The 26,520-nt window shown below is 40.2% G+C and overlaps 1 protein-coding gene across 6 annotated transcripts; it reads right to left on the bottom strand.

The window, feature by feature from the left end:
- Window positions 1-37: 37 nt before the first annotated feature.
- LOC134394921 (F-box/LRR-repeat protein 21-like) lies at window positions 38-25,077 on the bottom strand. 6 transcript variants are annotated; one of them, XM_063120769.1, is made up of 8 exons: window positions 24,860-25,077; window positions 21,130-21,378; window positions 16,471-16,543; window positions 12,844-12,943; window positions 8,266-8,725; window positions 6,749-6,871; window positions 4,833-5,004; window positions 38-3,326 (listed from the first exon to the last, which is right to left on the bottom strand). In XM_063120769.1, exons 5-8 carry the CDS (start codon window positions 8,635-8,637, stop codon window positions 2,683-2,685), a joined length of 1,311 nt encoding a protein of 436 aa, XP_062976839.1. In that variant the 5' UTR covers window positions 8,638-8,725; window positions 12,844-12,943; window positions 16,471-16,543; window positions 21,130-21,378; window positions 24,860-25,077; the 3' UTR covers window positions 38-2,682. The 6 variants fall into 6 exon arrangements, with proteins under 6 accessions (XP_062976839.1, XP_062976838.1, XP_062976841.1 ...); XM_063120768.1 differs by lacking the exons at window positions 21,130-21,378; window positions 24,860-25,077 and adding exons at window positions 11,829-12,008; window positions 18,029-18,453; XM_063120771.1 differs by lacking the exons at window positions 21,130-21,378; window positions 24,860-25,077 and adding an exon at window positions 18,029-18,453 and having other exon boundaries at window positions 16,467-16,543.
- Window positions 25,078-26,520: the final 1,443 nt, after the last annotated feature.

Genomic DNA, 26,520 nt, shown 5'->3' with positions numbered 1-26,520 from the left:
ATGTGCAACTGGCTTATTCATTGAAATAATGAATCAGTCTCATATCCATAATTTATTATACATAATGTACAAGTTCCAAAATAATTTTATTTACAACATTATGCTTTAGTTAACACACCACTGCTCAATAGAAAAGTTAAGATTCATTGTGGAAATGGCTCTACTTGAGTTTTCTTAAACAATAATAATGGAACGGTCATACCTTTCTCATTATACCAATAGCTTCAGTAGGAAGTTTGGAGAATTGCCCAAGTATGATTGCAATTTTGACTTTGGTTTCACTGCAATGAAGGATGTGCTAGCAAGTTATGTGATTTTAAGATTACCAGAACTCTTTTACCACAAACTTCTAGTTCCCAGAGGTTTCCGCAGCTCTTCTAACCATAGCTCACCGATTTTGTTTTATAATGTCCATCCGATTTGCATCCATAATGTAATTAGTGCTGCTATGCAGTATGTTTAGTCTGTATGGATTATTCTGGCAAAAAGGAAATGGGTTCACTCATCCATGAATTTTGTTTAGATTCTGTATCTAAAACTAAATCTAAATGTGCTTATGAGAGTGTAATTTCCAGTGAAGACTAAGACTTCTGAGTAAAAATTATGTATGATTGTACTGTAATTATGCATAAACTTGTCAATCAAAGTCTGTACTAAAATCCAACCCTATTTAGGAAGGTTTGACTGCCACTTTCTTTTTAGAGAATTATTAATTGATCATGTACAAAATCCCAATTTAAGCTGCTGAGACCAAGATGGTTACAGATGAACTGCCAATTTAGTTAAGATAATTTTGCTTGAAATAAATGAAGACTGGTTATTAATGATGCCAGAGGCGCACAGTAAAAAATGCTAGGCTAAAAGCAAATACTCAGCATTGCTGAGTATAGAGAGGAATGAGTTGGTGTAATTTCTAAGCCAGCAGACTGGAACTCCAACTGCCAATCTGGTCAAAAGTCATGCAATCAATCCTATTAAGTTTACCTTGAATGTGTTCTACTAAGTTTAATGCAGCTTACTTTCAAACCACTGAACAACCGCTTGTCTTGAGTCTGATCTCTGCTCCAGCTGATAGGATGTGACTGCTAAATAAATGGTCTCAATATATGTAATATTGACTTTGCTGGAGATATCTATCTTTGCCTCCTATTATCAAGGTTACATACTAGCCAAAAAAAAGAAGGATGGGAACGAGTATCACCTATCAGGCATCCTTTTGAATAATACTATCTGCCTATTTCTGGGATATGCATCACAAAGGAGAGCCTGATAAACTGCACTCTAGAACACTTTCTACCTGGTTTTCTACCAAAACTTTTATTTTAAAAGGTTCCCATCCCCACTCACAATCTTTCTACTATTTTAGAGTAAAGGAAACTGTCTATGACACTGACATTAGCCCTGATTCTGCAGCAGTACTGAGGGACGGGCAATCTGGAGCCCTCCAGATGTTTTAGACTACAACTCCCATCAATTCTAGCTAGCATAGCCAATGGCGAAATCGTGGAAGTTGTAGGCCACAAGTTGCCCAATTCTGAAATAAGGCAATACTGCAGAGAGAAAAAATAGTATCCATAACTTTAAAAATACAGAAGATGTGTGCTTAAATATTAAGGGGGTAGGGGGAGAGAAGTGTTTTCCCAACAAGAACTGAGAAAAGAATTGTATCTTCTGCAACCAGAAGAAGAAGTATATTTTAAGTTTGTATGGGTTGTGATGCCAGAACATTCAGAGATAAAGCTATTATCCTGGAAAGGTATGTCTTATAAGGAGCATCAACATCATACAGACAAGTATCCATCCTCGATCAATGCTTGCATATGTTATATTAACACACCAGAGTCCAGTACAGGAAGAATGTACTAGAAAAGTATCAACTGATCACTGCCATATTATAGGCAGGATGAGAAAAGTTCCTGGGGTTAACAAAGTTGCTGTTCTACCACTCTTCAAGCTGTGTCTACAGCACAGCTACTGGCAGCGGTTCGTGAAGGTTCACTTAATTTTCAAGAGGTGGTTGGCAGGGGTTAGTTAATTGTCCTGGTAATCATTATGGAAGACAGCTGTATTATTCATCCATAATTAGAATCATGAACTCTAGGGCACACATTGACCAGTGATTTTATTCACCGACCACATAAGAGCAATTTTTTAAACTTGAGAACAGTGATATAGCACATTTACAATTGTCCTGTTGTAGCATGGACTCATAATTTGCCACAATACTAATACATATAAGTCTCAGGCTTGATATAAGCTGCTGCTGCTGCTCAAAAGTTTGTACATTTCTTTCTATTAAAGGAACAAAAGAAACAGCACTTTAACTGAAAGCTTCAGACATCCATTAATCAAAAATTTACCAAGAAGGCCAAAATTTTCAGCCACATCAGAATTATGAGTACTGTAGTACCTTGTACTAAACCAAGTGCTTAACAATTAAATACAAATCAGTTAAAATGCTCCAATTAACTGGAGGATAAACTAAGCACTTAACTGGAGGATAACTAACAGACATACTGTCAGTCTGTACACTTCAGTATAACTATTACGTTTTTAAAGTGGCATAGCACTGCCATAATGCAATTCACTGAAAAAAATAATTCAATATATTTACGATTCCTTATTTGCATAGAAAGCAAAAACCTGTACAGCCAGTTCTGACCAAAATGGCCTTTTGTCAGTTTACCATATTGGCATCATATCAGGGAACCACATTCTTCCTAGATGTTTGGAAACTTCAGAATGAATTTGATCCAGGTTGTAGTCATTGTCTGGAATAAGCACTTCCTCCATAATGGATAGCTGGGTGAGTCTGCCTCCACACATCTTTACAAACTCAATAAAGCCTCTACATGTAACTTCGCATTCACCAAGTCCCATGGCAGTTAAATTCTTACAGCGTTCAGCAATGCGAATTAGTTCATCGTCCAAGGGTTGAAGGCCATTAGCACAGACGACCAATTCAATCAGCCTCGGGCAGTTCATTCCAATACGGCCAAGCATTGATTTGCTTACTGCTCGGCCAAAGTAAAGATGAGTTACTGGAGTCTCCTCCTTGAAGAATGCATCAAATTCTTCCTCATATAGAAAGAAGTACATCACGATATTGACTTTGGGAGAGTGCTTAATGAGTGCATCCCAGCTTTGTTTTTTGATAGCATGAAACTCAATCTGTCCTGGATTTTCACTTACAACATCTATACGGAGATGTTCAAGATTAGCATGCTTCTCACTTGAAAGAGCCAGCAATAATTCATCACTTAGCAGATAGTAATTAAGAGCAAGCTCTCTAAGGCCATGACACTGATCAGCTACACAAAGAATACCTAGAAATGACAAAAATAAAAAATCAGTACAAAGGAGTCTATAAAAATCTGTTTACATTAATGCTGGATTTTCCCCCATTTCTGGGCAACAGAATTATCAGAAACCAGTAACAAGTTGGTATCATGGAAGTTCCACTGGACCCAATGGGACTTATTTCAGAGAAGACGTGCTTAAGATTATGCAGTTATGGCACCTAGAGAACAGCGAGGTCAGGAGTTTGACTACCATATCTATATCACTTTGAATAATATAATGTATACCCAGGTATCTATAGACTTTTAATTTTTTCAGTGAATTTTCTGCATTAGGAAGTTCTACATATTGGTCAATAGATATTTTAGAATATCCAAGATATTAACAAATCCAAGTTAAAGAACTCTTATTTGGAAATTTCAGTCTGCTCATTCAGAAAAAAATATATTTTCATTTTGCATACCAACAGTTTGCTGTTGGCATGCATATTTGTTATTAGCATGTTTTAGTAAAGAAACTACTCACTTTATTTACCTCAAAGTGAGGACTGTATCCCTAACTTGGCAATACACTAACAAAATAAGCAACTCAGGATCATTTACAAAACTCTGATTTTGTAATTGTTTTCAAATCCAGACATTCCACAGAAGTATTTGTTGAGTAGCAGAGATTGTGTCCATGACATTACAGCTAAATGTCCTGCATTGAGCAGGGGTTGGACTCGAGGGCCTGTTAGGCCCCTTCCAACTCTACTATTCTATGATTCTAAAAAATCACATATAATAAAATAATGTATTTATTACTAAAAGGATTTTTAAACAGCCCTTCATGCTAACGAGAAGCACAAAAAAGCTAAAATATGCCAAACATAATGTAACAAAATACAGTTTGACATGTGAACCTAAACCATCCAGGTCTTTCAAGAAAAACAAAACAAAAACATTATTACCAAACAGATGAGCTACAAGGTTGTGCTGAGGATGCAGCTCTTTGGTCATTAGGATATTCTGAATTTAGTCTCTCCTGAATCCCAGGTGCTATGCAAGATTAATACATTGTGGCAAGAAACAATGTGCTGAAGTAAAACTCTAGGCTCTGGTTAAGCGCAAGCCCATGAATTGCAGTGGCCGTGCCGCAACTAATAGGTCTGGGTAGTTTAAAGAGTCTCTTTCTAATTTGCAAATTAAATGGGAAAAATTAGATCCATACAACAAAACACCAAAAAAAAAACCAAGTATTGTGTTTTAAACAACGCTGCATTTACATTTGAAAAAAGACATTTAGAAGGAATTTAATCCACAATTTAAAACATATATACAGCTTTTTCTACTACCACAAAAACAAAGTGTGTGATAAAAGAATGTCATAAACTTGGTCAAACAAGAAGCTAGCACGATTAAGGAACAGCATGAAAAAAATCCATTAACAAGATCATTTTGAAACCAAATTTAAGTAAACAAGATGCACTTGATTCAACATCAAGTGCTGCTCTGATTCTACATTTTTGCTTTCTCTGATTTAATATTACTTACCAGCAGGTGACACATGAGGGCAGCTGCTCATTTTAAGCAATTTTAAAGTATCACTATTGTTAGCAACAAGAACCTTCAAAGATGGATCATCAACTGGAGTGTCTTCAATCTTGATGGAAGATAATGACTTGGAATTGACAAATACTACTGTCAGCGCAGACACAAAATGAGCCTATTCAGAAAAACAAGGAAGCACAATTATGCATACATTGCAGAATTTATCTCAAAACAGAAACAAAAAGTAGCTTGTATAAATTATCCATTTATATGACTAGAAAAACCTATTTAAGAGCTGCTTGATTTTAACAGAGACATATACCTTAATAGTTAATGATTAAAATCCATGGCTAAGTATAATTCATTACTATCATATGGACACTTTAAAATAGATGGGCTGGATCCTGATGTAGTCATACGTGAATAGATCTACTGAAATCAATTGGATCCAAGTTGGTTATGACTAACTTAAGTCCACTGATTTCCACCAAACCCACATAGTAATGTTTAAAACTTTCACACAGCCAAATGAAGATTCAGCAAACGGATGTGATTTTCTGTAGGGTTATACTAACTGAGGGTCTTTCACAAAGCTTACATAAATTTCCATTACATAGTATACAATATTTTTTTTAAAAAACCAGTATTTAAAAGAACATGTTTTGGAGAAATCTATTTTAGCAAGCAACTCATCCAAATTCACAAACTTAGTATTTTCTTTTTCCAATTACTCTTGTCTGCAAATTGTGTGACTTGTCTGCGTCTTCACAGTTGGCCTTCAAAATAGTAAGAAAGGATTTCACTTGCAATGAAAATATTAAAAATTCTTGGACATGCTTTCAGTTAACATGCCTGTTCCTCTATTTTGGGACCTGCCATAATAAAGTATCTCATGAAAGTAGTACAGTCTGCCAATTTAAATTATACGGTCAAATCCAATAATGCATTTATTTATTTTATTACATTTATATTCCGCCCCATAGCTGAAGCTCTCTGGACGGTTTAAAAAAGTTAAAAACAATGAACATTAAAAACAGATATTAAAAACCACCAAAAGTATAAAAAACACCAATATCCATTTAAAACACTTATTCTCGGGTCAGTTAAAAACTCAACATATGCCATTAAAAGCCTGGGAGAAAAGTCTTGACCTGGTGCTGAAAAGATACCAGTGTTGGCACCAGGTGAGCCTTGTCGGGGAGATCATTCCATAAATGGGGGGGCGGGCACCAGGCCCTCTCCCTTGATGCCATCCTCCAAGCTCCCTTCGGAGTAGGCACGGAGGAGGACCTTAGATGTTGAGCGCAGTGTATGGGTAGAGGCATTCCATCAGGTATGGTGGTCCAAAGCCGTGTAAGTATTGTTCCGCAGACTGGCTTTTCATCCAGTGGACATCTCCACTAACAGACCAGGAAGGGGATGATTTTCGGCAATTCTCCCTTCAGCCCCCAACCCAAATCTGTTCCATAAGGTTGGGGGAATCTTTAGAACAGCGTGGGAATTGGCAAAAAAAAAAAAAATCCCTTTTTTCCATGACTAGAAATGTTGGCTGGATCAAGTCATTCCCATATGTTGAACGGCACCACTGCATTCGAATCATAGGTTGTATGCTGGTAAGAACAAATATTTAAAACCTTTCTCTCAATATGTGGTAATATTGTTTACCCCAAGTTATATTAGTAGCTCTCCAAAAATGCAATCAATGCCAAAATATGCTTTTTCCATTTCGGGGTTGAGGTCCCCCCACCCCAATTTCATAAGTATACATCACATTCAGAACTTCACATTTTTAGATTGCAAGCCTGTGGGCAGGGACTGTCTTAAGAAATATTTTTGTAAGCTGCTTTGAGAGCCTTTTCTGGCTAAGGCGTGGGATAAAAGTCTATAATACATATAAATAGAACTCTACAGAATATTACCTTGGAAACATTCATGAAACTTGGTTTTGCTGTTGAAATCAAACCAAGTGTCTTGATAGAACAATTCACTAGTTGAGAAAGGATGTCACATGCTGCTTCTGCGGACTCAGTACTACTATCAACCTGAAGGAGGACATAAAATACTTAACTGTATGGTATACATTATGCAAGCTGAAGGGTTTTAGTAACAGACAAAACATACCTCCTTCTTTGTAGAAGCTTATTGGCAAACATTTTGATTTTTACTGATTCTGCCCTACAGCATCATTAATGCTTCTCAGTCACTTGACTAAAACATTAGCTACATATCTTGTCCCAAAATGTCATTCAGACAGTTCTTAAGCACATGAGAGAGGCAGAATTGTTTTTAATTTGTAGACTGCCCAAGAGAACCTATTTAAAAATGTGGTCAATAAATAAACAACTATAAACAATAAATAAACAACTATAGATTAACTTTCAATCGCGCCCCCTCCCCAGAATAGACCTGACATTCAAGTAGATGGCAGATACACCTCACGTCCCTACAATTTGCAAAGGAATAATGTCTAAGACATATTTGAAGATATCCTGATCAATGATATTTACTAAAAATAATGAATCTGCATGTGCACATTTAACCCTTAACACCAGACTCCCTAGGAAGCTAGGTACAGACAGCATGCAAATGCTGCGGCTATAAGCACATTTCTATTAGAAATTTCTATTCTAAAAAATATGTGTATGAGCATATTCAGCTGGTGCAGAACGCGGCCACCTGAATATTGGTGGGGATGAGGTGATTCGATCACCTAATGACTATACTACACCAACTGTACTGGTTACCGAGCCGGATTTTGACCTTTAAAGCCTTAAATGGTTTTGGACCACATTACTTGAAGGGCCGCCTTCACCCATATCAGCCTGCCTATGAATTAAGATCACAAAGAGAGGCCCTTCACATTTTCCCACACATGACAGCAGTTAGGTGGGTGACCACAACTGAGAGGGCCTTCTCTGCAGTGGCCCCACATCTTTGGAACAAGTTCCCATTGGACGTCTATCATACATTGCAGTATTTTAAGGACTCAAAAGGATTTTTTAAGTATGGCCTCCTCTTGATATGATTGCAGTTGTTGCTATTGTTGCTGCTTCTATTGTGTTATTTTACCATTTTTAATATTTAACTATTTTTGTGTATTTTATTGCTGTAAGCCACCTTGGGAGGGCTTCTGCCCTGAAATGAGGCTAAGAAGTATTTTAAATAAATAAAAATTGGCTATATTCTACCAAATATATGAATGAATATTCTAAAATATAATGTACATAAAACATAATAATCATACCTACTAAAAGGACACTTTTAGTGCATAGCAACCTATGAGCAGTATCCAATGTTGCCACTCCACTAACATCACTGATGAAGCGCTAATGTAAATGACCTATAGCGCTACTGGCATCAATGGTGTAAATGAAGCGGCAGCACTAGATGCTGACCTTTGTTCTTTGCATGAAACAAACAAAGCAGGCTTCTTTACCTTGAAGCTAACATACTGCAAGTGATCAGCATGTCTCTTAATAATCTGCTGGATAAGATCTGGGTGAGTAGATTTTAAGTATGAAGTAGCAGGCTGATTAAGCTCAAATTCAAACTTTCTCCAGAGATCAGGGATATGAAACACTTCATTCCATCTTCGGCAAACCGAAGACGCACGAGCACGATCAACAAGAGGCAAGCATTGAAAGATGTTCAAGACTACAAGGTGTGGCAAGCTTCCCCAGTCCATCAAGGTATAAGGATGAGATGTGTCAAATAATGAGTTATAGAAACCACTTTTTTGCTTTTTTGTTCTCTGTAGTGATTGAAGAACTGGATTTTCAGCTTTAACAGTCTGCCTGATCCTCTTCATGTCGAGAGCAAAACAATTTCAGGTACAATGCAGTTGCAATGTATAGAAGCTACAAAGCTTTCTGTAAGTTTTCAAGTACAGTAGATCTCTAGAAAAATACAAAGGGCAGAAAAACACAAGATTGTTAGAATTCCAAAGTATATCTGACAATTATTTAAAAAGTACCTTTGCTCTGTAAACAAACTACAATAGGACTTTTTCATGTGTAGCAGAGTCTATATCAAAGATTTCATATATTTACTAGCAGAAGTTTTTACATATAAAATTAATTTAATACCTTGCAACTTTAGATGTGTATAGATTTTATACAACCTCTCAAAAGGGGCAACAAAAGTGCTTAGTACTTCGAAATTCCATATCCTTTCAACTTTGCTTTTCATTGATGTTTTGAATTGGTGAAATTAATTTGAAAAATATATTTGATTACTTTGCTCTTCATATGTTCTCTGCTTTATACTTGCGTTTGGATTGTAAAGACAAAAACGCTGTTGTTGGTGGATGAATGGACATACCTTTATGAAAGAGGCCAAGACCAAAAGCTTTCTGTTCCAAGCTATGATGCTATGTTTAATTTTATGCAATCAACAGAGAAAAGGGATGGCCTATAGCGTAGTGATACAGCAGATGCTTTACATGCACGAGATCCCAGGTTTTAATTTCTGGAATCTTCAACTGAAGAATCTTATGGAGCAGCAATGGAAAGACCTCTTGACACTTAGAAAGGTGTATCTACCAAGACCTAGAAGTTTCCAGTCAGAGAACAATGGGCTATATGGACCAATGTCACATCAGCAATGAGCAACCCACCCATTTCTGTCCTTTCGTGCTTCCCTCTGCTCCCTCCCAATGTGCCCAGATACCTTCCCAATGGTTTTTGGGTTTTTTTAAAAAATGATTACGACTAATTTTCATGTCACCCAGCACACTGTGGCCCAAGGAGGGTCTTCTCTTGTCCAAACTGGACAACCACAGGACAGACCTAAACACTGGTGAATTATGTCATAGTCCTACCATAAAGTTTCTCTCATACTGATGAAGAATGAGTCTAAAGCCAGAATATAAGACAATATACAATAGATCTATGTAATAGCACTTTGTATAAATACAAAGCTGAAATATGCCTATGGTCCTTGTTAGTCCTGCAATTTTTTACATCTGGAATCTGTGCTTGAGTTAAAACAGGAATATGATTTTAGTTTTGTACAGATGTTCAAATCCTTTCACTGATTATAAAAAAACTTAAAAGAGGATCATTTTGAACACAGAAAGATTTAGCATTGTAAGCGTGTTCCTCTATATAGGAATGAACAAGATAATCTTGAATGGGTTACTGAAATCACTTAGCTGCCAAAAAAAGATGCATAAAATAAGAGCAATATTTTTGAAATAAAATGCTGAATCTTAGATGGCTTAAGTCAGACCCACGATAGAGCTCAGCAATATTTCAAGCTCCAGATGAAAGAGGTTCTGTAATCTTGGTGAAGACTTGGAGCACTGTAGCTAGATCATTTTTGAAATGAAGAGCAGGCTAATGCTAAAAGATGTGATTTTCCCATCACTGAGGTCATTGGGTTTTCTAGACGTAAGATGTTTAGGAATCTGAGGCTTTACACTGTTCTGAGAAGCAGTTACTTTCAGTTAAGAGGAATCCCAGAGAAGAAGGAAAAAAGAGACAACATTTCTGAAGATAGATCCCTCTACTGCTAGGATCGTTGCTGCGCATGTTCTGTAGTCAGAAGACTTCAGTCACCTGGGATGTTACTCCAGCAAGGGTCGTATACACTAAGCTCACTTAAAAAATATTTTGAAGCATATGTTATATTTGAGATGTATATGTATGACAAGAATATATACATTGATATATAACAACTGAAATTAATACCATTTAAAGGTTCCCCCTCCCTTTCTCCAGACCACAAATTCATTACTCGTCGATAGGTCAAAGAATTCGGTAATCAAAAGTATTGAGATGCTATTGCAGTATCATCTAAGTAAAAAAAACAATAGCTCTAAAAAAAAGGTATTGTTAGCATTCTGGTCCTCTGTTTACATAGCAACAAGATACCTATAAAAGAATGTAAGACTATAAAGCTACAAAACTCCGTATGTACATAATAGACGTTCACTGAGCCATAGAGATATTAATCACAGAATAAACACAAGGTCCTATTGTTACTAATTGTACTATTATTCAGTCTTTTACAACATAATATTGCTTAGTGTTAGAGTTACTAAGGTTCTACCCAGTATATTCATCCTGTTTCATTAATCTCCAACCACCTCCATCACAGCCTTGTACATCTAATACAGACTGTTTATCTTCACCAGCAACTAACGCTACAGGAGGGGCATCCCAAAGAAATTATGAGGTGCTTCAAGCCTGACTTCAGAAAAATTGCCTACCAATTAATTCCATTGCCACAGATGCTACTTTTGCCCATGGGTTGGCTAATTAGCAGATCCCAGGAATGGCATTTACCCCACAAGTCTCCAGCTGCTAATAACTGTCAAGTTTTCTAGAAAGGGACTATGTCACATGATCAAGCGATTACACATATCATCTCTCAACATTTAAATTGAACTATTTGGTCTAAAATGCTGGCTATTACCTGCACTATACAGAATTAGTTTAACCCTGCTCTGGGTGACATAGGCTCCCTCCAGCCAGTTTGTGCAGAAAGCAGATCAACAATGTTGGAACTAATGTAGAAATCATTAAACCATATTTGGTACCTTATTTTGAACAAATTAATGGCTATAAAACAAACAAGTTTCATATAAACTTTCATATAGATTATTTACTATTTATTTATTGCATTTTTATACTGCCCAACAGCCGAGGCTCTCTGGGCGGTTCACAAAAATTAAAACCATTCAGTATAAAACAAACAGTATAAAACATGATATAAAATACAATATAAAAGCACAACCAGGATAAAATCAGCAGCAGTGCAGAAATACAATTTTAAAATACAAATTTAAAACAGCAAAGTTAAAATTAAATTCATACACTGTTAATATGCTGAGAGAATAAAAGGTCTTCACCTGGTGTCTGGAAGAATATAGTATAGATGCCAGGCGAACCTCCTTAGGGAGCTCATTCCAGATTCAAATATACTAAGTCAACTGCAGCCTAATGGCTAGTTGTACAAACTGGGTAGCCTTAATTAGAGGTGCACATGCACACATACCTCCAGAGAATGTGGAAGTTCCTGTCTAACACAAGCACCTTTTTGGTTTCTGAACAGCCATTCCACTGATGTATCATCCTGTCTGAGTGAAAGGATTCCTTAACTTGAGAGCAGGGTGGGGTCCCAGTAGAATGATTGACCTGTGAAGTCATCCACCAAAGAAAAACCTACCTGCCAAGTCTAGGGAACCCATATCAGGGACTGAGTTTAGTTTTGGAACTAGGTCTGGTCCAAAAATCACTCATGCTAGTGATTTCAAAGTGAAAGTATCTAGAACTAATTAATTTTATGAAACATTTCCAGATACCATAATACTGACTAAAGAGAAAATGCAAAAATACTAAGCTTGGCTTTAGTAGAGAAGACTGCACCTTGTAATTATTAATATTAGCTCAGTAAACTGACTATGCCCATCATATGCACAAACACCCAAAGAGAATACCTTTAAACATCAACCATGAAAGTTACAACTTTAAGCACTTATAGTATATATACTATTGTATACAATAAATACTGGCAAATATTGGGCAAGGAAGACTTTAACACAAAATATGTTCTAAGAAAGAAAGGACTTAAGAGGCTCAAGGAGGTTTGCACTTGCACAGTTCACAATGCACTGAAAATAGAACTGCCAGAAAGCTACCCTGGTCCTAACCAACAAGGTTCTTGTGCTATTTCTGGAAAGTAAGTTTCAATGAACACAGTGAAATGTGACAAGATAATCATTGCAGATATTAAAATTTTCTTCCATTATCAATACTTTCCCAGGCAAAGGTTGCCTGTTTATTCTTCTGTACTTTACTTCAGAGACCTACAAAAGGCTCATTTCTGGCTTACTTACCAACAGAAGATAACTGCAACTATTGCAAGTATAACACATACATTTCTTCACAAAACATATAAAGCACAACTTAAAAATCTTTATTAATAATATTCAGGGATGCATTATAATGACATGGTAATGTTAAACCCAATTCAGACTACATAAGACATTTTGGTATCAGCATTCTCTTACCTAAAGAATGTGTCCAAGTTACAGTTAATACTGGATGAATGAACTGGGTTATCTGCGGCCATGAGTCAATCACCCACATCTGTCTGCTTGCACTTCTAGGCTAGGTAAAATAGCAAAGACATTTTAATTTAGTTTGCCAAAACAGAATTTCAGAGTGAATTTGTAAAGTTCTTATAATGTGCAAGAATTTAAAAACTGTAACTACAATTGAGTCTTGTACTTTAGACCATTCAGCTATGCTGACACACAGAGAGAATTCCATTTCCTTTTCTCTTTGAAAACCAAGTTCCAATTTTTGGTATAGAAAGGGTTTTAAATTAAACCTGCAGCCCTTAGTCTGACAGAAACATTGCCACTTGGCCACTGTGCCTGATGAGCTATGGCTAAGATCCAGAAGGGTATATACATTCTTGATTGCCTGCCCCCACCCACTTGGCCGAACATTCATTCTTAGAAGATGCCATTAAAGAAACCTAAAACTGCTCCCTTTAAATTAGACATTCTTCTCAAGCCCAAAATGTAATTTGGGGATTTGACACAGCATCCTTTTGTAGAAGCTATGTTGCTGTTGTGTATACAGTATCTCTCTGCTCCCCCAAACAACATTAAAAAGGAAGCTGACCTCATTGGCTAATGGGGATGAACGAGAGAGCGCAGATGTGTTACCTCCTGCATGCCCACCACTTCCGCTTTTAATCAGCAACCCATGAACGACTCCTTTATAGTTTGCTGAACAGACTGTCTGAACCTGGACTGGGTTGTTTAGGTGCTAAACAATGTAGCAGTCTGGATTCAGACAAAACACACAGCAAGCTACGGAGCCGCTCATGGATTGCTGATTAAAAGTAATGCGGTGGATGCTCAGAAGGCAGCACACCCACTCTCTCCCCGACAGCCTATGAGCTGTTTCACCCAAGAGTTGTCAGGTTGTGCGAACCAATTGGGTTCTATGCAATGTTGCCTTTAATTTAGTGGAAAGCATTTTTCACCAATGCCCTCCCCCCATGTATTGCAGCCTTCCACACCATTTCACAAACTGCTCTGGATAGTCCTGTTGGTTATTTCCTCAGCCACAGAGTCAGAGGCAAGAGTGGTCAAAAAGGTGGCTGTTGCTCTACCAGCCGGCAGAATAGAATTTCAGCAGTAATGGCTGATGGGATACTAGCGGGAAGACTGAGGGAGGAGAGAGTCAGCTCAGCATGGACTATTAGTCAATTCAATGCTGATTCTAATCCACACCACAGTTATCATGTTGTGTGGGGAGTACCCTCTAGATAAACGACTGTTGATTATTAGTACTATGCATTTGGAGGGACAGGCTACTTCATTTTACTTCAAGGAGCAGATTGCTCCAAAATATGTACTATTGCTTTGAATGTCTTTCTTTCTTTTAAAGAAACCTGATAGTTCTGGATATGTCAATATTACTCCCTTTTGCATGGTGGTGTTACAACTGTTATTGCTAAAAAAGGAAGTAGAATTTGCAGATTCAAAGGATTGGGTTTCTCTTTGAGGTTCAGCCAATGAAATCTTAAAATGGGTAAATAAGAACCGCTGCAATGGAACTTAGTATGCATAGCTATTGATTTATTATCATTATTATTATTTATTTATATAGCACCATCAATGTACATGGTGCTGTACAGATAACACAGTAAATAGCAAGACCCTGCCGCATAGGCTTACAATCTAATAAGTTGTAGTAAACAATAAAGAGGGAAGGAGAATGCAAACAGGCACAGGGAAGTGATGTGTAGTCATGGTGGACCAGTTGACCCAATTCATGACAGTTTTGAGAGAATTGATGAAATCAGCTGAAAAAGAAGGTTTATTTATTTATTTATTTATTTACCATACTTATACCCCGCTCCTCAGCCAAAAAAGGCTCTCGGAGCGGCTTACACTTAGGAAAAAAGGTTAAACTGGTATGCTATAAAATAGTATGCTGTACAGTGTAAACAGACAATACCCCACTGCCTCTTATTTCAAGAAGAAACCTGCAACACCCTCTTATGTACAACAAAACAGATAAATCCATTTAAGAATACTGACTCAGAAGAAGTATGTTGTCCCATGGTAACACCACTGATCTATTCCAGCAGGCCTACCCAGTTGAATTTTAGGATGCCTTTTAATAATGTGCTGCTTTTAATGTTGTATTGGTTTTGAATCTTTTAATTATAAGTATTTTGTGGCATTTGCATTTGTGTTGTACCCTGCCTCAATTCGGAGGGAGAGGCGGGTAACAAATTATTATTATTATTATTATTATTATTATTATTATCGTACATGTATTATGTATGCACTATCAAAAGTTCAGATTTCTGTTCTTTAATCACCTGAGATCAATTACACAACTTTAAAGAGATCTTAGTTAATATCCAACATCATGTGAGTGGACTTCTGGAGGTAGATCGTGAAGGCTGGATGCAACCCTTTGTAATCAAACAACTGTTTAAAACCAAGACAACATACTTGCTATGACCCAGCTGTATTAATTTAGGAATAGAGAAATATGCCACAGTTATAAACTACAAGTTAATATCTCAAACATAAAGTGAAAGTTATGATAGATATATTATACAACAATACAAGTAATATTTTTATTCTGTGTTACAAAAAATCCAAGTAGTAATATCTGATGAATGATGAAGTGAATGTTTACACATCACAATGTTATATTACTTTAAGATTATCATTTCAAAATAGCTGTCATTTCTGGTCAGTTTCATGAATTTACTTAGGTAACACTTCCAACACCGGATTCAGATAACTAAGCAAAAATTGTGATTCAGAGTTTTTCAGTTTAACACAGGTGTAAATGCCCCCTTGGGTCCTTCTGGTATCTAATTTACAACATAGGAAAAACTAACCCACTTGCAGATGATGATGTGAAGTTTCCAATGATTCGCAAACTACTGCCTTATGAAAACACCAACTAAACTTTCAAGTAAAACCTAATTAAGATCAGCATTGATGCTTATTAACAAAATAGCTACTACTATAGAAATGACAGCAAAAATAAGATTTGGCTGCAATTCTGTACTTACTAAGCAACAAGCATCAAATATAGTAGTATACTTATGTCTGAGTAAATGTGCACAGCATTGAAATGTTTTCTATGGTAAATCTCACTAAATGACATATTAACACATATGCAGAACAGAAGCCACCCTGCAGAGAAACTGACTAATTTCAAAAGAACTAGATAAAGAATGTTTTAAAACTCTTTCATTTGAACAAGAACAGCCTTGGGTTTAACATCAGCACTTTTAAATTATCATGACAATTTCACTGAATACACACTAGATGATTTATTTATTGTATTTTTATATCACCCAATAGCTGAAGCTCCCTGGGAGGTTCACAGAAATTTAAACCATTCAAAGTATAAAACAAGCAGTATAAACATGATATAAAATGCAATATAAAACACAACCAGGATAAAATCAGCAGTGGTGCAGAAATATAAATTTAAAATACAAAATTAAAACAGCAAAGTTAAAATTAAATTTATAGACTGTTAAAATGGTGAGGGTTGCATACATGATGATGATAAATAATAATAGAACCAGTCACGCCTCATTATATCTGCTGTAGCTATTTTAGAAATTAAAAAATACCTACCGTGGTTTGTTCAGCCTAATGTTAAGTCCTCCAATTTCCAATGAAGATACCTAAACACCTTCACTTTCAAAACCTGCCAAGGCAATCAGAAGGTCAAATTAATAATTCTATGAAAGAAAAAATCTACAAAAGGAAAAACATCTGCCCCTGTCATGAAACTACATGTCAACATCACATTAGCAACCAGTTGCAATGATAATTCTCAGGGTGTGCTTAACTTGCTAGCAAGAGCCTTTCACCAGATAAAAGCACAACATTCACCAACATTAAATTCACCAAGCTTGCACATTGTTTTAACTGTTTTAATTGTTTTTACTGCTTTTAAATTATATCCTGGTTTTAACTTAGTGGTTTAATGTGTTTTTAGCTGTACATATTTATGGTTTTACATTGCATAATTGTATCTTTATGCCGCCCTGAGATCCTATAAGGCAGGATAAAAATGTTTTAAATAAATAAATAATAAACATTCAGTCCCTGACTCATAGCTCTTTGAGGCCATTGGCCAGAAGGATGCTGATTTACAAACAAAAGACAGAAAAATCTGTTCACACCTCAGCATCTGTTGCCACTGTTTATAAACAGTAGCTTGAAGTGAAGTGTGCATGGACGCACATTCTTTTACGTCAGAAGCAGATTTTCAGCTCAGAGTGAATTAGGGGCTAAAGGCTAATTACTAACAATGCTTATATTTTAGGTTTAAAATATTTCTGGCGAGACCTTAAATACCCTTGGATTGATATAAGTGTGAAGTTGAGCCTTGTAAGTAATATATGTATAAGGAGTGTGCATTACAAAAAACGTGCAGTGCATGCTTTTTAGTGATGCAGTTGCATGAAGTGGGACCAGTGTATTTTTCCTATAGGGGGAAATATAATATATAGATAGTTCATAGTAACAAAAGAAAGTACAACAAGGATTCATAAAACCACAAAGAGAGTGCCATGATTTCATGATTTTTAATGAGACACCCACAAAACCACCATCCACTCACCAAGCACATCTGCCTCTAGACTGAAACAGAAAAATCACAGACCCACCACTTGTGTGCGCTTCACAGCGAAAAACATGGATCCAAGACAGATATCCTCAAGGTTCCTCATGATTTTTACACAGACCACCCCCAAATATTAGCATATCGCAGAGCACATCAGCCTCCACAGGCTGATCCACAAAAACACATAGGTTTGCCACTCGTGGGCACCTCCACACCGCAAGGACGTGTATTTCAGGCAGGGAGACTCATGATTTTTACATGGAAAAAACTGCAAACCACAATCCAATCAGAGCATATCTGCCTCCAAGGGCAGTACCAGAAAAATCCAGGATCTGACACGCACGGGCATGGTGGACAAATGTGGATTTGAGGCAGGGATCCTCAGTGATCCTTGTGATTTTTACATGGAAAATGCCTGAAACTAACATGAAATCAAAGAGCGCATCTGCCTCCACAGCATGAACCCTGGCTGCGCCTCCACTCTCCTGTGGCGCAGGAGCTAATGCCTCCCGCCTCGCTGGGGGCGACGCTTTATCCAGGGCAGGCCCCCCGCTCTCTTACCTCAGAATCCTGAAAGCGTGCAGGGGCTGCACGGACGGAAGCACCAAAACCAGCCAGAGCCACCCGGACCCCAAACAAGCTCAGTCACTTCCGCGGCAGCGGACTGGAGAGGGAGGAGCCGCTTCAGGACTAACCGCAGTCGCCTCTTTCCTCCACGCATGCGTGTGTCGCGTACACAGCCAGTTGACCCAATTTCCGGCGCCTGCGCGTTTCATCTCCTGTCATTCACTTCCGTGCTATCGTGTGGTACTAGGTTAAACAAAATGCGTCTTTGGATGAGTTCGGACGACACGCTAATCAACTGGGGGTGGGGGGCTAATAGGAACAGCATGGGAAACAACCGTTGATTAGCGTATCGTTCGAACGCAGCCTTTCTCTCAGGAACCGAAGAGTGGAGGCGGGCAAATCATAAAATCACAGAGATCATCGCGTTTTCATTTGATTTTTAATGAGACACCCACAAAACCACCATCCACTCACCAAGCACATCTGCCTCTACAGACTGAAACAGAAAAATCACAGACCCACCACTTGTGAGCACTTCATAGCGAAAAACATGGATCCAAGACAGATATCCTCAAGGTTCCTAATGATTTTTACAGGGACAAAAACACACTCATGGGCGCCTCCACAGCGCAAAAACGTAGATTTGAGGCAGGGATCCTCATGATTTTTACATGGAAAATACCACAAACCACTATACAATTACAGAGCATATCTGCCTCCATGGGCTGTACTAGAAAAAACACAGATCTACCACTCCAGGGTACCTCCATGGTGCAAAAATGTGACTTCGAGGCAGGGATCCTTAGGAATCCTCATGATTTTTTACATTGAAAATACAATACAATCACAGAGTTTATCTGCCTCCATGGACTGTACCAGAAAAATCTAAGATTTAACACACACGGGCATGTGGATTTGAGGCAGGGATTCTAAGCAATCCTTGTGGTTTTTACATGGAAAATGGCTGAAACTAACAAAAAATCGAAGAATGTATGTGCCTCCACAGACTGAACCAGAAAATTAGAGATAGGCCACTCGTGACCATGACCATGACGCAAAAATGTGGATCTGAAACAGACCTTCTTGATTTCATATGGTTGTTGGTTTTTTACAAAACAACCCCCCTCCCCCAAACCCACAATCAAATTACAGAGCACATATGCCTCCATGGACTAAACCAGAAAAACCATGGATCTGCCACTTGTGGGTGCCACCACAGTGCAAAAATATGGAACCGAGGCAGGGATCTGCAGAGATCCCCATCATTTTTACAAGGAAAATCCCACAAAACCACAATTGAAGCGTAAAACACATGTGCCTGCACAGACATAACCACAAAACTCATGGTTCTGCCACTCACTGGCACCGCCATGTTGCAGAAATGTGGATTTGTGGCAGGACCTTGTACAGGATAAATTCCCAAACCACAATCTAATCACAGAGCACATATGCCTCCATGGCCTGACCCATGAAAATAATGGATTCACCATTTGTGGGTGCAGCCACGGCACAAAAACATGTATCTGAGGCAGGGATCCTCTTAATTTCATATGATTTTTATGGAGCAAACCCTCCAAACAACAATCAAATCACACAGCACATTGGCCTTCACTGACTCAACAAGAGAAATCACAGATCTGTCACTTGTGAGTGCCACCAAAGTGCACAAACATGGATTCGAGGCAGGGATCCCCATGATTTTTACAGGGTTTTTTTCCAAACCACAATCCAATAACACAGTGTATTTCCTCTGCATAGTGTGTCAGAAAAATCAGGGATCTTCCACTTGTGGGCATGACCACTGCAGGGGGGGAAAACGGCTCTGAGGCAGGAATCCATATGGGATTTTACAAAAACAAAACAAAAAACAAAACAAAACACCAGCATATCAGAGAACACATCTGTCTCCACAGACCAAACCATGAAAATCATGAGTCTGCCACTCACTGGCTCCTTGATGGTGCAAAAACGGGGATTCAAGGCAGGAATCTTCACGATTTTTATAGGGAAAGCCCCCTCCCCCTCCAAACACCACCGCAGAACACGTCCATGCCCGGAGAATGAACTACAAAAACAGATTTTTAGCATTATGGCATTGTTATGGTATAAAAACACAGATATGAGCACAATTCAGTATGGATCCCAGGAATGTTTGCATTGGGTTCCCGCTCACCCCCCCAAAAAAACCCCATGAAAGCACAAAACTCATCTTTGTCCAAATGTGCACATTAAGAAACCCAGATCTGCTTCCTCATCTCAAATAGTGTGAACCATTTATGCAAGGCATGGATGCTGATGGTTCATCTGGATTTTACATGTAGTGCATCCAAAATCACAGCTGAATCACATACCACATCCATGTTAGCGGCATGCATTCTTTACTTCTCAGAGCCAGGATGGCAAAAAAAGGGGGGGATTCAAGTGTGCATGGATGGACATTCTTTTACGTCAGAAGCAGATTTTCAGCTCAGAGTGAATTAGGGGCTAAAAGCTAATTACTAGCAATACTTTATAATTTAGGACACTACTGCTTTACCTCCCTTTTTAGCCCACGAGCCTCTCCTTGTAAACCTAGGATTGGCTTTCTGACAGTAGCCTGTTCGTAACAGCCTTATTGACGAACGGAATTTATTTATTTATTTATTTATTTATTACATTTTTATACCGCCCAATAGCCGAAGCTCTCTGGGCGGTTCACAAAAATGTAGAACTGACAAGACAAGCGCATGACGGAAAACGCTTTGCCAGTCGAACTTCTGCCTGCAGTACAGTTCTTGAAAGGCAGGCGCTCTGCCCCATCCCAAAAGGACTCACACACACCCCTACGCATTTCATGTAAGCCATTACTCATTTCATGTCTCGGATAAGCAGGATAACTCTGCGCGGTTTCCTCGCGTTCTTACAGTCCCTGATCCACCCAGCCACCCACCCCTCTTTCGGCCCCTGCCTTTCCTGGCTCTGAACCTGCGCGGCTGCTTCATTCCCACCCTGGCTGCGCCTCCACTCTCCTGTGGCGCAGGAGCGAATACCTCCCGCCTCGCTGGGGGCGACGCTTTATCCACGGCAGGCCCCCCGCCGGCACCGCGCTCTCTTACCTCAGAATCCTGAAAGCGTGCAGGGGCTGCACGGACAGAAGCACCAAAACCAGCCAGAGCCACCCGGACCCCAAACAAGCTCAGTCACTTCCGCGGCAGCGGACTGGAGAGGGAGGAGCCGCTTCAGGACTAACCGCCGTCGCCTCTTTCCTCCACGCATGCGTGTGTCGCGTACACAGCCAGTTGACCCAATTTCCGGCGCCTGCGCGTTTCATCTCCTGTCATTCACTTCCGCGTTATCGTGTGGTACTAGGTTTTACAAAATGCGTCTTTGGATGATTTTGGACAACACACTAATCAACTGGGGGTGAGATGCTAATAGGAACAGAATGGGAAACAACCGTTGATTAGCGTATCGTCCGAACTCAGCCTTTCTCTCAGGAACTGAAGAGTGGAGGCGGGCAAATCATAAAATCACAGAGATCATCGCGTTTTCATTTGATTTTTAATGAGACACTCACAAAACCACCATCCACTCACCAAGCACATCTGCCTCTACAGACTGAAACAGAAAAATCACAGACCCACCACTTGTGAGCACTTCACAGAGAAAAACATGGATCCAAGACAGATATCCTCAAGGTTCCTAATGACACTCATGGGCGCCTCCACAGCGCAAAAACGTAGATTTGAGGCAGGGATCCTCATGATTTTTACATGGAAAATACCACAAACCACTATACAATTACAGAGCATATCTGCCTCCATGGGCTGTACTAGAAAAAACACAGATCTACCACTCCAGGGTACCTTCATGGTGCAAAAATGTGACTTCGAGGCAGGGATCCTTTGGAATCCTCATGATTTTTTACATTGAAAATACAATACAATCACAGAGTTTATCTGCCTCCATGGACTGTACCAGAAAAATCTAAGATTTAACACACACGGGCATGTGGATTTGAGGCAGGGATTCTCAGCAATCCTTGTGGTTTTTACATGGAAAATGGCTGAAACTAACAAAAAATCGAAGAATGCATGTGCCTCCACAGACTGAACCAGAAAATTAGAGATAGGCCACTCGTGACCATGACCATGACGCAAAAATGTGAATCTGAAACAGACCTTCTTGATTTCATATGGTTGTTGGTTTTTTACAAAACAACCCCCCTCCCCCAAACCCACAATCAAATTACAGAGCACATATGCCTCCATGGACTAAACCAGAAAAACCATGGATCTGCCACTTGTGGGTGCCACAACCACAAAACTCATGGTTCTGCCACTCACTGGCACCGCCATGTTGCAGAAATGTGGATTTGTGGCAGGACCTTTTACAGGATAAATTCCCAAACCACAATCTAATCACAGAGCACATATGCCTCCATGGCCTGACCCATGAAAATCATGGATTCACCATTTGTGGGTGCAGCCATGGCAAAAAACATGTATCTGAGGCAGGGATCCTCTTAATTTCATATGATTTTTATGGAGCAAACCCTCCAAACAACAATCAAATCACACAGCACATTGGCCTCCACTGACTCAACAAGAGAAATCACAGATCTGTCACTTGTGAGTGCCACCAAAGTGCACAAACATGGATTCGAGGCAGGGATCCCCATGATTTTTACAGGGTTTTTTTCCAAACCACAATCCAATAACAGTGTATTTTCCTCTGCATAGTGTGTCAGAAAAATCAGGGATCTTCCACTTGTGGGCATGACCACTGCAGGGGGGAAAAACAGCTCTGAGGCAGGAATCCATATGGGATTTTACAAAACAAAAAACAAAAAAACAAACAAAAAACACCAGCATATCAGAGAACACATCTGTCTCCACAGACCGAACCATGAAAATCATGAGTCTGCTACTCACTGGCTCCTTGATGGTGCAAAAACGTAGATTCAAGGCAGGAATCTTCATGATTTTTATAGGGAAAGCCCCCTCCCCCTCCAAACACCACCGCAGAACACATCCATGCCCAGAGAATGAACTACAAAAACAGATTTTTAGCATTATCTCTATTGTCTCTGGAGAGGCCACCAGTGAGGGAGGAAGCAGCAGCCAGGCATCTCTCCACCATGCCTGGGTCCAGCTCCAGCTGAGAGCCCCCTCCCTCCTGCTGTCAACTGTCTCTGGAGAGGCCACCAGTGAGGGAGGAAGCAGCAGCCAGGCACCTCTCCACCGGGCCTGGGTCCAGCTCCAGCTGAGAGCCCCCTCCCTCCTGCTACCAACTGTCTCTGCAGAGGCCACCAGTGAGGGAGGAAGCAGCAGCCAGGCACCTCTCCATCAGGCCTGGCTCCAGCTCCAGCTGAGAGCCCCCTCCCTCCTGCTACCAACTGTCTCTGCAGAGGCCACCAGTGAGGGAGGAAGCAGCAGCCAAGCACCTCTCCATCGGGCCTGGGTCCAGCTCCAGCTGAGAGCCCCTTCCCTCCTGCCACCAACTGTCTCTGCAGAGGCCACCAGTGAGGGAGGAAGCAGCAGCCAGGCACCTCTCCACCGGGCCTGGGTCCAGCTCCAGCTGAGAGCCCCCTCCCTCCTGCTGTCAACTGTCTCTGCAGAGGCCACCAGTGAGGGAGGAAGAAGCAGCCAGGCACCTCTCCACCGTGCCCGGGTCCAGCTCCAGCTGAGAGCCCCCTCCCTCCTGCTACCAACTGTAACTGCTGAACTTTGCAACTAAGATTGTAGTGCCTGAATTTGCTTTCCTTTCCCCCCTTCTCCTCCTCCCTCCCAATCCCCTTTCCTTTTGTGTCATGTCTTTTAGATTGTAAGCCTGTGGGCAGGGACTGTCAAGAAATACTTTTGTAAGCCGCCGTGAGAGCCTTTTTTGGCTGAATGGCGGCATAAAAATCCTTAAATAAATAAATTGTTATGGTATAAAAACATAGATATGAGCACAATTCAGTATGGATCCCAGGAATGTTTGCATTGGGTTCCCGTTCACACACCCCCCAAAAAACCCCATGAAAGCACAAAACTCATCTTTGTCCAAATGTGCACATTAAGAAACCCAGATCTGCTTCTTCATCTCAAATAGTGTGAACCATTTATGCAAGGCATGGATGCTGATGGTTCATCTGGATTTTACATGTAGTGCATCCAAAATCACAGCTGAATCACATACCACATCCATGTTAGCAGCATGCATTCTTTACTTCTCAGAGCCAGGATGGCAAAAAAAGGGGGGGATTCAAGTGTGCATGGATGGACATTCTTTTACGTCAGAAGCAGATTTTCAGCTCAGAATGAATTTGGGGCTAAAAGCTAATTACTATCAATTCTTTATAATTTAGGACACTACTGCTTTACCTCCCTTTTTAGCCCACGAGCCTCTCCTTGTAAACCTAGGATTGGCCCTGTGGCTTTCTGACAGTAGCCTGTTCGTAATAGCCTTATTGACGAACGGAATGTAGAACTGACAAGACAAGCGCATGACGGAAAACGCTTTGCCAGTCGAACTTCTGCCTGCAGTACAGTTCTTGAAAGGCAGGCGCTCTGCCCCATCCCAAAAGGACTCACATACACCCCTACGCATTTCATGTAAGACTCATTTCATGTCTCGGATAAGCAGGATAACTCTGCGCGGTTTCCTCGCGTTCTTACAGTCCCTGATCCACCCACCCCTCTTTCGGCCCCTGCCTTTCCTGGCTCTGAACCTGCGCGGCTGCTTCATTCCCACCCTGGCTGCGCCTCCACTCTCCTGTGGCGCAGGAGCGAATACCTCCCGCCTCGCTGGGGGCGACGCTTTATCCACGGCAGGCCCCCCGCCGGCACCGCGCTCTCTTACCTCAGAATCCTGAAAGCGTGCAGGGGCTGCACGGACAGAAGCACCAAAACCAGCCAGAGCCACCCGGACCCCAAACAAGCTCAGTCACTTCCGCGGCAGCGGACTGGAGAGGGAGGAGCCGCTTCAGGGCTAACCGCCGTCGCCTCTTTCCTCCACGCATGCGTGTGTCGCGTACACAGCCAGTTGACCCAATTTCCGGCGCCTGCGCGTTTCATCTCCTGTCATTCACTTCCGCGTTATCGTGTGGTACTAGGTTTTACAAAATGCGTCTTTGGCTGAGTTCGGACGACACGCTAATCAACGGGAGGGGTGCTAATAGGAACAGCATGGGAAACAACCGTTGATTAGCGTATCGTCCGAACTCAGCCTTTCTCTCAGGAACCGAAGAGTGGAGGCGGGCAAATCATATTCGTGCACGTGACTCTGGCCACCATTTTATGCTGGAAGCATTTCTGGACGCCTAAAATGGTAGAAAAGGCGTTCCAGTTTAGTAATAAGTGCAGATTAAGGTCGTGAAGGAGTTATTAATTATTTGGGTGTTATTTCTTAGATGGCAAAGTGAAGGAGGGAGTATGCTGAGGAGAGTACTTCAAGGGATTATTATAATGGGAAGGAAAAACTAGGTCAAAAAGAGGGTATTTTGTAAATGTGAAGAGATCCCCGTAGAATTCGGAGCAGTGAATTTTAAGAGACAAAAGAATGATCTCTTTGTTATAAAACCAGCATATTCAGTTTACTTTTGTCACGGAGAGCCTTGTGTGGCACAGAGTGGTAAAGTAGCAGTTTCTGCAGCTGAAACTCCCCAAGACCTGCGTTCAATCCCAGTGGAAGCTGGTTTCAGGCAGCCGGCTCCGGTCGACTCAGCCTTCCATCCTCCCGAGGTAAAATGAGTAACCAGTTAGCTGGGGGAAAGGTAATAATGGCCGGGGAAAGCAACGGCAAATCACCCCGCTATAAGGCCTGCCAAGAAAACGTCAGTGAAAGCTGGCATCCCTCCAAGAGTCAGTAATGACTCAGTGCTTGCATGAGAGGTTCCTTTTCATTCCTTTGTTATGGAGTGTGAGGCATTGAATTAGGTTTGCACTGTAAGGATATTAATATGGGAACTTTTCACCTGTTGAAATTGGCAGATTGACTAAAGAAGATTATTGGGAAAGCCAAAAGAATGGAGGGTGTTTGAAAGTCAACCTAAGAAGTAGATTGATGAGCTAACTGAGAAATAACTTACTGGGGAAAACTAGGGTGGTGTATCACTTGTTTCATCTTTCATTTTACTAGGAAATAGAGTAATTTCTGAGATCCCTTTAAAAATTCCAAAAACTAATACTAACATAAGATTGGGGAGGATAAGGGCTGTGTGTGTAAAGAATTGGTTAATCGAAAAGTCCTAATACTTCATTTTTGTTGTAAAGAAGAAGCTCTTTTTAGGAAGGTGGTTTTAGGTTTAAAGTATTTCTGGTGAGACCTTAAATATCTTATCCCTTGAACTGATATAAGTGTGAAGTTGAGCCTTGTAGGTAATATATGTATAAGGAGTGTGCATTACAAAAAACGTGCAGTGCATGCTTTTTAGTGATGCAGTTGCATGATATGGGACCAGTATATTTTTACTATGGGGAGAAATATAATGTATAGATAGTGCATAGTAACAAAAGAAAGTA

The sequence above is a fragment of the Elgaria multicarinata genome, chromosome 3 (assembly GCF_023053635.1).
Source record: "Elgaria multicarinata webbii isolate HBS135686 ecotype San Diego chromosome 3, rElgMul1.1.pri, whole genome shotgun sequence".
Taxonomy (NCBI): Eukaryota; Metazoa; Chordata; class Lepidosauria; order Squamata; family Anguidae; genus Elgaria; species Elgaria multicarinata.
This window is presented reverse-complemented; position numbering and strand designations above follow the sequence as displayed.